This window comes from Haliotis cracherodii, unplaced genomic scaffold, assembly GCF_022045235.1.
Source record: "Haliotis cracherodii isolate W230 unplaced genomic scaffold, xgHalCrac1.p SCAF_24, whole genome shotgun sequence".
In the NCBI taxonomy this organism is placed as follows: domain Eukaryota; kingdom Metazoa; phylum Mollusca; class Gastropoda; order Lepetellida; family Haliotidae; genus Haliotis; species Haliotis cracherodii.
In genome coordinates, this window is record NW_027266280.1 from 10,774,658 (window position 1) to 10,793,864 (window position 19,207).

Here is a 19,207-nt window from a genome sequence, read left to right on the forward strand (position 1 = left end):
GTGGTTTGACTGCGTATTTCACAACATTTCTTCCCATGTAAAAACACACGGTGGTTCGACTGTATATTTCACGACACTTCTTCCCAGGAACAATACACGGTGGTTTGACTGTATATTCTACGACACTTCTTCCCAGGTAACAACACACGGTGGTTTGACTGTATATTTTACAACACTTCTTCCCAGGTAACAACACACGGTGGTTTGACTGTATATTTTACAACACTTCTTCCAATGTAACAACATATGGTGATTTGAACGCATATTTCACAACATTTCTTCCCAGGTTGCAACACACAGTGGTTTGACTGTATATTTCACGACACTTCTTCCAAGGTAACAACACACAGTGGTTTGACTGTATATTTTACGACACTTCTTCCCATGTAACAAAACACGGTGGTCCGACCGTATATTTCACAACACTTCTTCCCAGGTTACAACACACGGTGGTTTGACTGTATATTTCATGACACTTCTTCAAGATAACAACACATGGTTGTTTGACTGTATATTTCATGACACTTCTTCAAGATAACAACACATGGTTGTTTGACTGTATATTTCATGACACTTCTTCAAGATAACAACACATGGTTGTTTGAATGTATATTTCATAACACTTCTTCCCTGGAAATAACACATGATATAACAACATATGGTGATTTGAACGCATATTTTACAACACTTCTTCCCAGGTTACAACACACGGTTGTTCGACTGTATATTTCACGACACTTCTTCCCAGGTAACAACACACTGTGGTTTGACTGTATATTTCACGACACTTCTTCCCAGGTTACAACACACGGTTGTTCGACTGTATATTTCACGACACTTCTTCCCAGGTAACAACACACGGTGGTTTGACTGTATATTTCACGACACCTCTTCCAATGTTACAACACACGGTGGTTTGACTGCGTATTTCACAACATTTCTTCCCATGTAAAAACACACGATGGTTCGACTGTATATTTCACGACACTTCTTCCTAGGTAAAAACACACGGTGGTTCGACTGTATATTTCACGACACTTCTTCCCAGGAAACAACACACGGTGGTTTGACTGTATATTTCACAACACTTCTTCCCAGGTTACAACACACGGTGGTTTGACTGTATATTTCATGACACTTCTTCAAGATAACAACACATGGTTGTATGACTGTATATTTCACAACACTTCTTCCCAGGAAACAACACACGGTGGTTTGACTGTATATTCTACGACACTTCTTCCAAAAATGATAGCACACGGTGGTTTGTCTGTATATTTCACAACACTTCTTCCCAGGAAAAAAAACATGGTGGTTTGACTGTATATTCTACGACACTTCTTCCCATATGATAGCACACGGTGGTTTAACTGTATATTTCACGACACTTCTTCCCAGGTAACAACACATGGTGGTTTGACTGGATATTTCACAACACTTCTTCCCAGGTAACAACACATGGTGGTTTGACTGTATATTTCACAACACTTCTCCCCAGGTGACAACACACGGTGGTTTGACTGTATATTTCATGACACGTCTTTAAGATAACAACACACGATGGTTTGACTGTAAATTTCACAACACTTCTTCTCAGGTTACAACACACGGTGGTTTAACTGTATATTTCATGACACTTCTTCAAGATAACAACACATGGTTGTTTGACTGTATATTTCAAAACACTTCTTCCCAGGAAAGAACACACTGTGGTTTGACTGTATATTCTACGACACTTCTTCCCATATGATAACACACGGTGGTTTGACTGTATATTTAACAACACTTCTTCCGTGGTAACAACACACGGTGGTTTGACTGTATATTTAACAACACTTCTTCCCAGGGGACAACACACGGTGGTTTGAGTGTATATTTCACAACCCCTCTTCCAATGTAACAACACACGGTGGTTCGACTGTATATTTCACGACTCTTCTTCCCAGGTAACAACACACTGTGGTTTGACTGTATATTTGACGACACTTCTTCCCAGGTTACAACACACGGTGGTTCGACTGTATATTTTACGACGCTTCTTCCCAGGTAACAACACACGGTGGTTTGACTGTATATTTCACAACACCTCTTCCAATGTTACAACACACGGTGATTTGAACGCAAATTTCACAACACTTCTTCCCATGTAAAAACACACGGTGGTTCGACTGTATATTTCACGACACTTCCTCCAAGGTAAAAACACACGGTGGTTCGACTGTATATTCTACGACACTTCTTCCCAGGAAACAACACACGGTGGTTTGACTGTATATTTCACAACACTTCTTCCCAGGTTACAACACACGGTGGTTTGACTGTATATTTCATGACACTTCTTCCCAGGAAACAACACATGGTGGTTCGACTGTATATTCTACGACACTTCTTCCCAGGAAACAACACATGGTGGTTCGACTGTATATTCTACGACACTTCTTCCCAGGAAACAACACACGGTGGTTTGACTGTATATTTCATATAACTTCTTCCCTGGAAACAACACATGGTGGTTTGACTGTATATTTCATATAACTTCTTCCCTGGAAATAACACATGGTGGTTTGACTGTATATTTCACAACACTTCTTCCCAGGTTACAACACACGGTGGTTTGACTGTATATTTCATGACACTTCTTCAAGATAACAACACATGGTTGTTTGACTGTATATTTCATGACACTTCTTCAAGATAACAACACATGGTTGTTTGACTGTATATTTCATGACACTTCTTCAAGATAACAACACATGGTTGTTTGACTGTATATTTCATGACACTTCTTCAAGATAACAACACATGGTTGTTTGACTGTATATTTCATGACACTTCTTCAAGATAACAACACATGGTTGTTTGACTGTATATTTCATGACACTTCTTCAAGATAACAACACATGGTTGTTTGACTGTATATTTCATGACACTTCTTCAAGATAACAACACATGGTTGTTTGACTGTATATTTCATGACACTTCTTCAAGATAACAACACATGGTTGTTTGACTGTATATTTCATAACACTTCTTCCCTGGAAATAACACATGATATAACAACATATGGTGATTTGAACGCATATTTTACAACACTTCTTCCCAGGTTACAACACACGGTTGTTCGACTGTATATTTCACGACACTTCTTCCCATGTAACAACACACGGTGGTTCGACTGTATATTTCACCACACTTCTTCTTAGGTGACAACACACGGTTGTTCGACTGTATATTCTACGACACTTCTTCCCAGGAAACAACACACGGTGGTTTGACTGTATATTTCACGACACTTCTTCCAATGTTACAACACACGGTGGTTTGACTGTATATTTCACGACACCTCTTCCAATGTTACAACACACGGTGGTTTGACTGCGTATTTCACAACATTTCTTCCCATGTAAAAACACACGATGGTTCGACTGTATATTTCACGACACTTCTTCCTAGGTAAAAACACACGGTGGTTCGACTGTATATTTCACGACACTTCTTCCCAGGTTACAACACACGGTGGTTTGACTGTATATTTCACAACACTTCTTCCCAGGTTACAACACACGGTGGTTTGACTGTATATTTCATGACACTTCTTCAAGATAACAACACATGGTTGTTTGACTGTATATTTCACAACACTTCTTCCCAGGAAACAACACATGGTGGTTCGACTGTATATTCTACGATACTTCTTCCCAGGAAACAACACACGGTGGTTTGACTGTATATTTCACAACACTTCTTCCCAGGTTGCAACACACGGTGGTTTGACTGTATATTTCACGACGCTTCTTCCAAGGTAACAACACACGGTGGTCCGACTGTATATTTCACGACACTTCTTCCCAGGTAACAACACACGGTGGTTTGACTGTATATTTCACGACGCTTCTTCCAAGGTAACAACACACGGTGGTTTGACTGTATATTTCACAACACTTCTTCCCAGGAAACAACACATGGTTGTTCGACTGTATATTCTACGACACTTCTTCCCAGGAAACAACACACGGTGGTTTGACTGTATATTTCACAACACTTCTTCCCAGGAAACAACACATGGTGGTTCGACTGTATATTCTACGACACTTCTTCCCAGGAAACAACACACGGTGGTTTGACTGTATATTTCACAACACTTCTTCCCAGGAAACAACACATGGTGGTTCGACTGTATATTCTACGACACTTCTTCCCAGGAAACAACACATGGTGGTTCGACTGTATATTCTACGACACTTCTTCCCAGGAAACAACACACGGTGGTTTGACTGTATGTTTCACAACACTTCTTCCCAGGTTACAACACACGGTGGTTTGACTGTATATTTCATGACACTTCTTCAAGATAACAACACATGGTTGTTTGACCGTATATTTCATAACACTTCTTCCCAGGAAACAACACATGGTGGTTCGACTGTATATTTCATGACACTTCTTCAAGATAACAACACATGGTTGTTTGACTGTATATTTCATGACACTTCTTCAAGATAACAACACATGGTTGTTTGACTGTATATTTCATGACACTTCTTCAAGATAACAACACATGGTTGTTTGACTGTATATTTCATAACACTTCTTCCCTGGAAATAACACATGATATAACAACATATGGTGATTTGAACGCATATTTTACAACACTTCTTCCCAGGTTACAACACACGGTTGTTCGACTGTATATTTCACGACACTTCTTCCCATGTAACAACACACGGTGGTTCGACTGTATATTTCACGACACTTCTTCCTAGGTAAAAACACACGGTGGTTCGACTGTATATTTCACGACACTTCTTCCCAGGTAACAACACACTGTGGTTTGACTGTATATTTCACAACACTTCTTCCCAGGTTACAACACACGGTGGTTTGACTGTATATTTCACAACACTTCTTCCCAGGTTACAACACACGGTGGTTTGACTGTATATTTCATGACACTTCTTCAAGATAACAACACATGGTTGTTTGACTGTATATTTCATGACACTTCTTCAAGATAACAACACATGGTTGTTTGACTGTATATTTCATGACACTTCTTCAAGATAACAACACATGGTTGTTTGACTGTATATTTCACAACACTTCTTCCCATGTAACAACACACGGTGGTTCGACTGTATATTTCACGACACTTCTTCTTAGGTGACAACACACGGTGGTTCGACTGTATATTTTACAACATTTCTTCCAAGGTTGCAACACACGGTGGTTCACAACACTTCGGACGACAACACTGAATAGGGGGACATAGTGCAGAATATATATAGTAGGTGGGGGATTAACAGGAGAGGATTGACAGTAGCAACAATAGTATATATTCTGTCCCCCTATTCAGTCTTGCTTGATAACGGTATAAGGATCTATACCGAAACGTCGCTTTTCACAGTATTAAAGAAGTTGTTATCCATAAAAATTGTGTCTATCTCGTCTTCCGTCAACTTCTAAGTAATGCCTATCAAACAATTTATTCATGTCAGCCGGTTATCAATTGCTGTCACTGATCAGGTGAGTTAAGACATTTTAAACTGATTTTTTATTTATTTTTAGTTGGTATAGTCATTGACAACTGTATAGCATAGCAATCAGGCAAACAAACAAGTGCCTTGCTATATATCGTGGAGGACAGTATTTGGTGTACTTCGGCTACAAACTTAGTTTCAAGTCAAGAAACGGAGACAGAATCCACTTGCGCTGTTGTCTGAGATCATGCCATTCCACAGTCAACACCCTCAACAACCTCGTGACCACCTGCAACAACTGCCACAATCATCCAAATCGCCGGTTCCAAACCTATCCTGTTCAAGATTCTAGACTTAAAGACAGAATAGTCTTTGGCTGAAGTTACCGTTCTTCAGTTGAAAGCAGGTGGTTCACGCCATGTACACGCCATGTTGACCATTACAAAGACAATTTCTTTCTTGGGAAAAACACACGGTGGTTCGACTGTATATTTCACGACACTTCTTCCCAGGTAACAACACACTGTGGTTTGACTGTATATTTCACAACACTTCTTCCCAGGTTACAACACACGGTGGTTTGACTGTATATTTCACAACACTTCTTCCCAGGTTACAACACACGGTGGTTTGACTGTATATTTCATGACACTTCTTCAAGATAACAACACATGGTTGTTTGACTGTATATTTCATGACACTTCTTCAAGATAACAACACATGGTTGTTTGACTGTATATTTCATGACACTTCTTCAAGATAACAACACATGGTTGTTTGACTGTATATTTCACAACACTTCTTCCCATGTAACAACACACGGTGGTTCGACTGTATATTTCACGACACTTCTTCTTAGGTGACAACACACGGTGGTTCGACTGTATATTTTACAACATTTCTTCCAAGGTTGCAACACACGGTGGTTCACAACACTTCGGACGACAACACTGAATAGGGGGACATAGTGCAGAATATATATAGTAGGTGGGGGATTAACAGGAGAGGATTGACAGTAGCAACAATAGTATATATTCTGTCCCCCTATTCAGTCTTGCTTGATAACGGTATAAGGATCTATACCGAAACGTCGCTTTTCACAGTATTAAAGAAGTTGTTATCCATAAAAATTGTGTCTATCTCGTCTTCCGTCAACTTCTAAGTAATGCCTATCAAACAATTTATTCATGTCAGCCGGTTATCAATTGCTGTCACTGATCAGGTGAGTTAAGACATTTTAAACTGATTTTTTATTTATTTTTAGTTGGTATAGTCATTGACAACTGTATAGCATAGCAATCAGGCAAACAAACAAGTGCCTTGCTATATATCGTGGAGGACAGTATTTGGTGTACTTCGGCTACAAACTTAGTTTCAAGTCAAGAAACGGAGACAGAATCCACTTGCGCTGTTGTCTGAGATCATGCCATTCCACAGTCAACACCCTCAACAACCTCGTGACCACCTGCAACAACTGCCACAATCATCCAAATCGCCAGTTCCAAACCTATCCTGTTCAAGATTCTAGACTTAAAGACAGAATAGTCTTTGGCTGAAGTTACCGTTCTTCAGTTGAAAGCAGGTGGTTCACGCCATGTACACGCCATGTTGACCATTACAAAGACAATTTCTTTCTTGGGAAAAACGTGCTGTAGAGTACCTTGATGCCGTCTCTCATCTAAATGGGTACGGATCTTAATGAATTGAATGAACAAGGATGATGCTAAATGTATCAGAATCATAACATATCATGTGAAACAATTATACTTCCCTGGTTTACAATTAAATTACAAAAGCAAAAGAGTTACTGTCGTTTTCTGTGAGTATTTGATTCTCACTTTTCTCTCACAACACATTGGCAGAGATACAAATACTGCCCTGGACTTGCCAGAGGGCCTCATCTGTGGAGTGATATGATAGCAACGCCATCCTTTTGCCTCTTTCAGTGTCCTTGACATTTTCAACTCCGATACCTGTGAAAAGGATGGAACGTTGACCTACACCACGTCCGAGCCCACTGACTGCCCGAGGCTCGAGTTCGAACCTCCCTGGTATGTTAAATCATAACACAAAAGCTGTTACGAGTATGTACCATCTGACGCATCATATGATAACATATTGAACAGTTACTATTACTGTTACTATTAAACAGAACAAGGGGGCACGGGTGGCCCAGTCGTCTAAGGCGCCGCGATTCGCTGTGCAGAGTTGCGTCCCTTGGGCACGCCAGAAACCTATGATTGTGGGTTCGAATCCCGGTTCGCCCCGATTATGTTTCTAGGTTTGTCAGCACCATACCCGTGCTCGTGGGTTTCACCGAACTGGTAAACGTCTGAGACCTGCATCACTTCGGGCTTTCCTCCCACATTAAGCTGACACGCCGCGATGTAACTGGAATACTGTTAAAAGCGGCGTTAAACACAACTCACTCACTCACTCACTAAACAGAACAATGAGACAGAACAAGGGGTTGGTTGCTTGGTTTGGTGTTTAACGCTGCACTCAACAATATTCCAGCTATATGACGGCGGTTTGTAAATCATCGAGTCTGGACCAGAAATCCAGTGATTAATATCATGAGCATTGATCTATGCAATTGGGATCGATGACATGCATCAACCAAATCAGCGAGTCTGACCACCCGATCCATCTTACGACAAGCATAGTCGCCTTTTACGGCAAGCATTGGTTGCTGAAGACCTATTCTACCTTGAATCTTAATGAGTCCAGAACAATGGGACATTGAAAGACAGTTCTGTTTTTTTCTGAAAAGATTAGATATTGTATTGTGTTTGTTGTTTAACGTCACACCCAGCATTAATCCAGCTGTATGACGGCTGTCTGTACACAATAGACCCTGGACCAGACAATCCAGTGATTGACATCATGAGCACTGATCTACGCAATTAGGCAGTATTCTGATATTTTGAAATTTCATGCAGCTTCCAGTGTCAATCAATCATTGCACTGTCATCCGAAACCATGTCAATAAGAAGTTAATGTCCATTAAAATCCACAATATTACTTTCAGTTTGTTCACGAAACTGATTATATTCGATGTTTGCGGAATCGAAGGCCAAGGTCGAATGACGTCACGCGACCCACAGTGACGTAATCCTTTGTTAATGACACGTTTCTAGGCCAGCGTCACACTGATATCTGTTGTGTCCTTCGTGTTAATAACAACTGCCATACGTTGCTGTTTGATTGGGTTGGTTCAGGGATATTAACAGGCTGAGGACAAATTCTCTCCAGCTATAACAATGGCCTCCTTCGTCGGGCAGTTAATGTGGGACGTTGTTCATAATATCAATCACTGTGCTGTGTTGTCTAGACACGTGTACAGGTCGCCGGGATGCAGATGATTACTGAGTTGGTTGCAGACATACACTTTATTTGCTCTGTTACTCTGTTTTTGTTTTAGGGACACTGTCCTACCAACTTTAGAGCAACTTCTGGTGGCTTTTTGTAACATGTGAACATCCCTTTGTCCAAATAAATGATCTTAATCAGAATAAAGTTTGCTATTCTGCTCAAATCAGGCGAATACAATACAACAGATTAGGGGCAAGATTGGTGTACTGGATTCCAAAGCCCCATACAAATTGATACAAAGAGAGAGAGACATTGATGGGTCCAGCTACTTTACCACCCTATCACTGTCAGGGGATTAAACATAATTCTCAGTACAATCAAGGAAGGATTTTCTTTATGGTCACAGAAAGTATTTGAGACAAATGGAGTTAACATCAAGGAAATTCAGAAAATCAAAGAATTTGCTTGAACTTTTGCGTTTGTTTTCAAATGTCGCCTGAGGCGACAGGACCATGCGAGGAACTGGTTTGAATGAAATATTGCTCGAAGCGGCATTAAAATACAAATCACGGACAAGCTCGTCGTCATCCTGGGGATATTATTTCATTATTCAAATAGAAATTGAACGAATTGATTGAATCATAGTAGGTCCCCAGATCCAGAAATCTGAATTATGCATGAAATATCCCTTTGAAAAGATGCTTCAGTCGGTCAGTCCATTTTGTTGTAGCCGCTCTGAACAATATTTAGTTTGTTACTGCAGGTAGTCGAACACTACACACTAAATCTATAAAACTACGTGCCACGGTGGCCTAATATTCAAAGTATCTATCCGTCAACGTACTTCACTGGATACCTTAAGCTGTTGCAAACATGGTTGTCTATTATGTATGTACAATGTTCTTGGGCTATCATGATATCTACAGTTGGCTCGGATTGGCAAAGTCAACACAAAGGAATTTGGCCAAGAAAATTAACTTCAGGCTTGTGGATGATATAAAATCGTTCAATAGCCATCGTATAGCCAGTTCCCTTCCACTGATTTACCAACCTGAATAAGAAGTAATGCGACCAGTGAGACCTCCTCGTATGTTTCATATTTAGATCTTTATATAAAATCCAGTGTGACAAAACACGCTCAACAAGACTGTATGACGAGAGATGATTTTAACATCCACATAGCCATTTTACTATTTATGTTGTGAACTATTCCAACACCTCAAGCCAGTGGAAACTGGACCTTTGCACTCAGTTAGTTCCCTTGTGCCGGGAAGATGGTTTACAACATTCAAGCCGTTCAGCTTTCAACACGTTTTATGGTAGATATTTCCAAATTTGACCACCTGTGACAATAATAGTGATGACCCAATTTTGACTTGTACCAGGTGTTCCCGTGTTTTTCTTTGGGTGAGCAAGTGACACGTGACTGGTGCCACCAGCGGGGCAGGATACGCTCACCTTTTCGCGGACATGGTATCTTCACTATTTGATGGTGATTCATAAATACATGTCATTATATAGTTGAAATCATACAACAGACTTTTAACAGAGATTTTTTTATGAATATGGAAAAAGATGGCGATTTTACAAAATATCACCAATACCACCAGGTCATGAGGTTTTTTTCAAAGGTTATGCTAATTATTTGTTTGTTTGTTTGTTGTTTAACGCCGCACTCAGCAATATTCTAGCTATATGACGGCGGTTTATGCTTTTTAGAAACCTGAGTAGTTTCAGGGGTGTGTTACAGATGGAAACGACAAAGAGAGCTTGTGCAATTATAAGCAGCACTTCAATGAAGACAAGATTTACTATTGAAGTTCGATTTTTTGCAAGTCTTTTATCGCGACTGTAGGTGATGCACTTTGGCCATTGACACATAATTCAGTACACTGTCTTGAATGGTTTATTTTATAACTTCAGCATAGGTTGATGAATACATTCTTGATTCAGTCTTGAAACATTGTGACTGATATTTGTATTACTTTCCAGTATGTCTTTCCTTCAAATTATTTTACTGGCCTATTGTTGACAGGTACAAGCTTTAATATAAACAAATGTGAAATATTAAAACTTGTAACTAAGGTAGTAAGTACATGTTATTACCGAAATTATTTTCCGGATTTTAAACGAAACATCTGTGATGCACACTTCGACCTTTTCAACAGGCAATTTACCTTTGTACACCATTTACATTTGTTATAGCATTGCTAGTCATGATTTACATGTTTTTTTATTATATATTTTGTTAATACTGACAAATTTATGGGCTCTTTACACCCTACACAAGTTCATGTCTTATTCTGTTTACATCCATGTGCTTGTCCATGCACTGACTAAAACCCGGATGATTAACCAGGACAAACCAAAGAAAGTAGCGAAATTAAATGAAGCTCTCATAAAAGAATTAAAGTGACATCCTCACAAGTGAAAGCCTACAGCGACATTTAATAATAAAAAATATTATTATAATTAATAATGTTAATCATTCTCAGCTCCTTGGGAAGTATACGACCCAAGCTGCCTGTTAGGCGCTAGACGGTTAACAACCACATGGCAATCTCATGCTACTGGTTACCCATTTACTGCTGGGTCAACAGAGGCACAATTCGAACATTTGTGACCTGTGCGCTGTGCATAGGACCACGTGCCACCTACCGTATCATGATTTCAGTCAGTGGATTGTCTGGCCTAGACTTGATTATTTACAGACCGCCGTCGGAATATTGCTGAGTGCGGCGTTAGAAAACATACAAACAAACAATAAAGTTGTAACCACTAAAACCATTCGCCTCATTTCGATTTATTGTATTTATCTGACAAAGTAATGCGACATAGAAACTGTTTGAAGCAACATTAAAATACAAATCAGTGACCAACTCCGACAATTGATACCGACAATTGTCTTTATGATTATATACAGTAAGCACCACTAACTGTTCTTGAGAAAGCGGTAAACAGCCAAAATCTGCTTTCGGACGTGGTGCGTTGCTTTCTGTAGATTATTCATATTTCCACAGATGCCATTCTTTCAGTGATCCATTCATATTATTTCCACGCCAGTTTGTCTTTTGCGTACAGTGGGATGTTTTTCGACGGATAATCCAGACTGATTATTCTTGGGAGTTGATGTTATATATATATATATATATATCTATATATATCTATATATATATATAAATATATATATATATTCACCGCGAATTATACGGTCTATTTGAATTAGATTCTTGTTTTTTATCTTTCATAAAACTCTCCCAGAATGAAGTACGTACTCTTGTGTGTTGGATACAAACATGAACACCAATTACGACAATATACTTTTGAAGTTTGAATGCAACCTAAAAAGGTCGGGAGAACATGTTGTGAATTAAATACTGATGCAAAAGACAATAAAGTCACTGACACGTTGTTTTCTGGGAACATAAGTTCGCATTATTTATCAGAAGAGATTTATATACTCGCCGCCAAAACAAACGCGAACCATAGAGTGAGTTAGTTGGGTTTAACACCGCTTTTAACAGTATTCCAGTTATATCGCGGAGTGTCAGCTTAATGTGGGAGGAAAGCCCGAAGTGATGCAGGTCTTAGACGTTTACTGCTTCGGTGAAACCCACGAGCACGGATATGGTGCTGACAAACCTAGAAACATAATCGGGGCGAACCGGGATTCGAACCCACAATCATAGGTTTCTGGCGTGTCCAAGGGACGCAACTCTGCACAGCGAATCGCGGCGCCTTAGACAACTAGGCCACCCGCACCCCCGATTTATTCTGAGCCAGATTATAAAGTGTGTAGCATAGTGTTATGGAATTGATTGATTGATTGAGTAAAGTTTTACACCGCTTTTGACAATATTCAAGCAATATCACGGCGATTGACACATTAAATGGGCTTCACACATTGTGCCCATGTGGGGAATCGAACCCGAGCCTTCGGCGTCACGAGCGAACGCTTTAACAACTAGTGTACCCTACCGCCACTGCTATTGGAAGTTAAGCAACAACCTCTATGTCATTCAATGAAACAGTCCAAGCAAAAAGTTTCTTATATTAACTGATTTTATATCAGCCCTTATAGACCATAATTGTAAGATATGCTTTTTAAATAATATAGTGGTATTTGTCGAAAGATTCAGATCAAGTAAGCAAATAAAAAGGAATGTACCTAGGTGCAGTGTATACATCAATGGTACGACGCTATAACATGTGAGCCCTTTTGTGGTTCCTCCGTAATTTTTCAATAGAAAATGTGTTTCACAAGTTGTCATCATGGTAGTCACCTGTGCCTATTACAAACACTTCACGAATGAGACTTGAACACTAACATTTAGTCCAACATGAAAAGTCAACGCAATAGTGTCATCAGTCTCAATTATCTGAAGCATTCCATGTCACAGATATCTGATCTAAAACTAAAGACTTGAGACCACACATACGACCATCTTCGCGAGGCAAGGGAGTTAACTGACTATAAAAAAGCCATGTTCAACCCTTGCCGAACTATGATGCAATTATGGAGGTATGAAGGGGGATGGAGGCCATGAGGTTGGATAGTGGCCATTAGGTTCGATAGTGGTCATCCGGTTGGATAGTGGCCATGAAGGGGGATAGTGGCCATGCGGTTGGATAGTAGGCATGAGGTGGGAAAGTTGCCATGAAGGGGGGGTAGTGGCCATGAGGTGGGATAGTGTCCGTAAGGTAGGATGAGATGCCATGAAGGGACATAGAAGCCATGAAGGGGGATAGTGGCCATGAGGTGATACAATGTCCATAAGGTAGGATGAGATGCCATGAAGGGGGATAGTGGCCATGAAGGGGGATAGTGGCCATGATGTGGGATAGTGGCCATGAGGTGGGATAGTGGCCATGAAGGGGGGTAGTGGCCATGATGTGGGACAGTGTCCATAAGGTAGGATGAGATGCCATGAAGGGACATAATGGCCATGAGGTGGGACAGCGGCCATGAATGGGCATAGTGGCCATGGGGTGGGATAATGGCCATGATGGGGTGTAAAAGGCAAATTAGTAGTGAAAAATAGATGAATGGATCACTCAAAATAAGTGAAGCCATTTGACGACCCTGCAAAGCCACTGAAAAAGGAAACGTCACAGGAGTCGATCTTCTGTCACAGATATCTGATCTAAAACTAAAGACATGAGACTACACATACGACCATCTTCGCGAGGCAAAGATCCCTTGCCTCGGGAACATGCCACGTTGAAAGAATTAACGTCTAATCTTATGAAGGCCATCTTGTGTATCACAGTGTGTTACGGAAGGAAAGGCTTCGGTTAAAAATAAATGACTGTGACAACAATCTTTCTTTCTTTGTACTTGTCTGAAAAAATTCAAGAAGTGCGCATGGCAACAGCAACTTTTAAAAAGGTGCGAAATTGAAGTTATTGTATAAACTTCCATGTTTTACGAAATGTTATATACGTATATACATGGACCTAGAAAGCAAATGTGAAATATTGAATATATGTGGTTCTTCTAAAACCTGAGAAGCAGATGTTGCGATGGCCCTAGGTGGCAATGCACATGGCGTTTGCAAAACATCAATATATAAGAGTTTCACGGAAACAAAAATATGTATAGGCACGATAGATAGTCTGGTGGTACAGTGGAAGGGGACATAGTGGCGATGAAGGGGGATAGTGGCCATGATGTGGGATAGTGACCATGAGGTGAGATAGTGGCCATGAGGTAGGATGAGATGCCATGATGGGGGATAGTTGCCATGAGGCGGGAAAGTGGCCATGAGGTTGGATAGTGGTCATGAGGTTGGATAGTGGCCATGAAGGGGATAGTGGCGATGAGGCGGGATAGTGGCCATGAGGTCGGATAGTGGCCATGAGGATGGATAGTGGCCATGAAGGGGGATAGTGGCGATGAGGCGAGATAGTGGTCATGAGGATGGATAGTGGCCATGAAGGGGATAGTGGTGATGAGGCAGGAAAGGGGTCATGAGGTTGGATAGTGGCCATGAAGGGGATAGTGGCGATGAGGCGGGATAGTGGCCATGAGGTCGGATAGTGGCCATGAGGATGGATAGTGGCCATGAAGGGGGATAGTGGCGATGAGGCGAGATAGTGGTTGGATAGTGGCCATGAAGGGGTATAGTGGCGATGAGGCGGGAGAAGTGGCCATGAGGTCGGAAAGTGGCCATGAAGGGGATAGTGGCGATGAGGCGGGATAGTGGCCATGAGGTTGGATAGTGGTCATGAGGTTGGATAGTGGCCATGAAGGGGTATAGTGGCGATGAGGCGGGATACTGGCCATGAGGTCGGAAAGTGGCCATGAAGGGGGACAGTGGCCATGAAGGGGGATAGTGGCCATGAGGTGGGACAGCAGCCATGAAGGGGCATAGTGGCCATCAGGTTGGGCAGTGTCAATAAGGTAGGATGAGATGTTATGACGGGGGATAGTGGCCACGAAGGCGGTCATGAGGTGGGATAGTGGCTATGAAGTAGGATGAGATGCCATGAAGGGGGATAGTGGCCATGAGGTGGGATAGTGGCAATGAAGGGGGATAGTGGTCATGGGGTGGAATGAGTGGCCAAGAGGCGGGAAGAATGATCAGGAGGTGGGATTGTGGTCAAGAGATGGGATTAGAGCCAACGAGGTTACATATGTGGGCATGAGGTGGGATAGTGCCAATGAGGTGGGACAGGTGGCAATGAGATGGGGTAGTGGCCATGAGTAGGGGTAGTTTCCAGGAGATGGGATGAGAGGCCTTGGGTTGAGATGGTGGCCATGAGGTGGGATAGTGACCACGAGGTGGGATAGTGGCCATGGGTTGAGATGGTGGCCATGAGGTGGGATAGTGGCCATGGGTTGAGATGGTGGCCATGAGGTGGGATAGTGACCATGAGGTGGGATAGTGGCCATGAGATGGGATGAGTGGCCATGGGTTGAGATGGTGGCCATGAGGTGGGATAGTGCCATGGGTTGAGATGGTGGCCATGAGGTGGGATAGTGACCATGAGGCGGGATAGTGGCCATGGGTTGAGATGGTGGCCATGAGGTGGGATAGTGACCATGTGGGATAGTGGCCATGTTTTGAGATGGTGGCCATGAGGTGGGATAGTGGCCATGGGTTGAGATGGTGGCCATGAGGTGGGATAGTGGCCATGAGGTGGGATGAGTGGCCATGAGGTGGGATAGTGGCCATGAGGTGGTATAGTGGCCATGGGTTGAGATGGTGGCCATGAGGTGGGATAGTGGCCATGGGTTGAGATGGTGGCCATGAGGTGGGATAGTGACCATGAGGTGGGATAGTGGCCATGAGATGGGATGAGTGGCCATGGGTTGAGATGGTGGCCATGAGGTGGGATAGTGCCATGGGTTGAGATGGTGGCCATGAGGTGGGATAGTGACCATGAGGCGGGATAGTGGCCATGGGTTGAGATGGTGGCCATGAGGTGGGATAGTGACCATGTGGGATAGTGGCCATGTTTTGAGATGGTGGCCATGAGGTGGGATGAGAGGCCATGAGGTGGGATAGTGGCCATGAGGTGGTATAGTGGCCATGGGTTGAGATGGTGGCCATGAGGTGGGATAGTGGCCATGAGGTGGGATGAGTGGCCATGAGGTGGGATAGTGGCCATGAGGTGGTATAGTGGCCATGGGTTGAGATGGTGGCCATGAGGTGGGATAGTGGCCATGAGGTGGGATGAGTGGCCATGAGGTGGGATAGTGACCATGAGGTGGGATAGTGGCCATGGGTTGAGATGGTGGCCATGAGGTGGGATAGTGACCATGAGGTGGGATAGTGGCCATGGGTTGAGATGGTGGCCATGAGGTGGGATAGTGACCATGAGGTGGGATAGTGGCCATGTGTTGAGACAGTAACCATGAGATGGGATGAGTGGCCATTGGCTGAAGTGAGAGTTTCTTGTTTTTTAAACCAGCAATATGGCAGCTGTATGGCAACGATCTGCAACCAATCGGGTGTGGTCGAGACAATCCAGTGATTGACATCCTGAGCTTCAGTCGACCAAACATTGGGATATGATGACATGCATTCAATCAAAGCACCAAGTCTGACCCGATCAATTTGGCCAACTCTTAAGAAGAGCACGGGCTACTTGGGATATTTTCCCAGCCCTGACTCTCCAAGGGCGAATGTACTGTTAGGCGATGATGCATCGATAGTAAATCGTTACAAACTTATTTAGTAGTATTGTTAGTAAACTGATAAACAGTAACTTTATATGCTGAAGGATAAAACACGCTTACATATTGCACACCTGTCAAGTGATAAAGCTACACCAGTATCAGAAAATATATTTACAACAGAATGATTTATTGTGATGACATATTTTGAACATTTAGCTTACTTGCTTGGTAAGAAACATTCTCGTCATTAAAATGAATCAGACATTTGCATAACAACCATAGAAATAAATTTTTGATGGAGCCGCCAGCTGTCTGATTTGACAGTAGTGTTTATTACTGTTTCTCCCCAGGTATCAACGTGAGGTGTGCAACACATGGCTACTGTTCCACCACATCAATAAAATTACAAATTCAGATTGAAATAATATGCGAAGGTTCTAAAAGAAAATTTTAATCTGTTGGTGAATTTATTGAAAGATTTCACGAGAGGTTGACGTTAGAGATTTGGTTTGACTGTATGTTTCACAACACTTCTTCCCAGGTAACAACACACAGTGGTTTGACTGTATATTTCACAACACGTCTTCCCAGGTAACAACACTCGGTGGTTTTACTGTATATTTCACAACACTTCCTCCCATCTTCCCAGGTGACAACACACGGTGGTTTAACTGTATATTTCACAACACTTCCTCCCATCTTCCCAGGTGACAACACACGGTGGTTTAACTGTATATTTCACGACACTTCCTCCCATCCTCCCAGGTGACAACACACGGTGGTTTAACTGTATATTTCACGACACTTCCTCCCATCCTCCCAGGTGACAACACACGGTGGTTTAACTGTATATTTCACAACACTTCCTCCCATCCTCCCAGGTGACAACACACGGTGGTTTAACTGTATATTTCACGACACTTCCTCCCATCCTCCCAGGTGACAACACACGGTGGTTTAACTGTATATTTCACGACACTTCCTCCCATCCTCCCAGGTGACAACACCATATCTACCTGCAATGTAATCTTAATTTTTTACTCAAAGATAACAAGGAAAGACTTCTACTGTTATGGCGTCAAGTAAGTATGGTCTATGTCGTTCTCTATGCATGTGAAGAAATAGTCAGCAGAAGCTCTGCGCTAGAAACAAGCCACACACCCAACAAAGTCTTAACCAAACTTGTTTTCATCAAATGACACAACATGTAGAACAATAAAACACCCAATATTAGCAAAAAGCACTTGTTCACTATATATATCTATGTGCAAACTTTCTTGAAGGATTGTTGAAGTGTTTTCATCGGAGTGACTATCCCACCAACAATTAAATTCAACACTGCATGTTCTACATGGTTCAATGGATACGCAAATAAAAAGAATGAAACAACAGCAAAATCCCCACTTATTATATGCCTGGGTCATTAAAATCTATATCAACCTGTTGAGCTTTTTAATGTAGATAAAAACCATAAAAATACACGCCGCGTGCATAGCAAATCCCCTTCAGCTAGTGTTTCTTAACATCATTTTCTATCTAAAAAAGGGACAAGTGGATATAAGTTACTACATGTTTTTAAGTTTGCCCCCCTGCACATACATGTAAGAGATGTAAGTATACTGTGTCAGCACTGACATTTTTTTACATTGATGGAACTTGGTCGAACTTTCGTTTGTGTCAGTTTGGTAGCCCTCTTTAACTAGTATGTCAGTTTGGTAGCCCTCTTTAACTACTATGTCAGTTTGGTAGCCCTCTTTAACTACTATGTCGGTTTGGTAGCCCTCTTTAACTACTATGTCAGTTTGGTAGCCTCTTTAACTACTATGTCAGTTTGGTAGCCTCTTTAACTACCATGTCAGTTTGGTAGCCCTCTTTAACTACTACGTGAGTTTTTTTTAAGACACTTTGTGTCTGGCGTGCTGAGAACATGAGAAGTTGAATAGATATGTAAACCCAACAGGTGTTTCCATCCATCCAATCTCTTTGACACAAACAATCGTAGCACATCCTCAACTCAAATTGCAACAATATATCACATAGCCATTACTTTAATCTTTAAAATACAGGGTTACGTTAGTGAAACTTGAGAGATAGTTTCATAGGTCCTTGGGTGTGGTTACAAGCCAAAATCATTTGGGAGTTTATTTTTCAAATATATTACCCTGGCATTTAGTACACGCTGGATCACAAAGCCAAACAAATAGTTTTTGGGATAATAATCCCTTGTAAAGCCAATCGTAAAATTTAGTGAGTACCAAACTATGAAATATTTGACAAAAACCTTCTCAAG

The 19,207-nt window shown here is 41.7% G+C and overlaps 1 protein-coding gene across 1 annotated transcript in view; it reads left to right on the forward strand.

Annotated features, from left to right (window-relative positions):
• LOC139472221 (uncharacterized) overlaps window positions 1-8,956 on the forward strand; it is a 38,597-nt gene extending 29,641 nt beyond the window's left edge. The window contains exons 8-9 of the mRNA XM_071254594.1: window positions 7,424-7,528; window positions 8,902-8,956. Coding sequence (XP_071110695.1) covers window positions 7,424-7,528; window positions 8,902-8,956 — 160 coding nt within the window. The remainder of the gene's footprint in view (window positions 1-7,423; window positions 7,529-8,901) is intronic.
• Window positions 8,957-19,207: the final 10,251 nt, after the last annotated feature.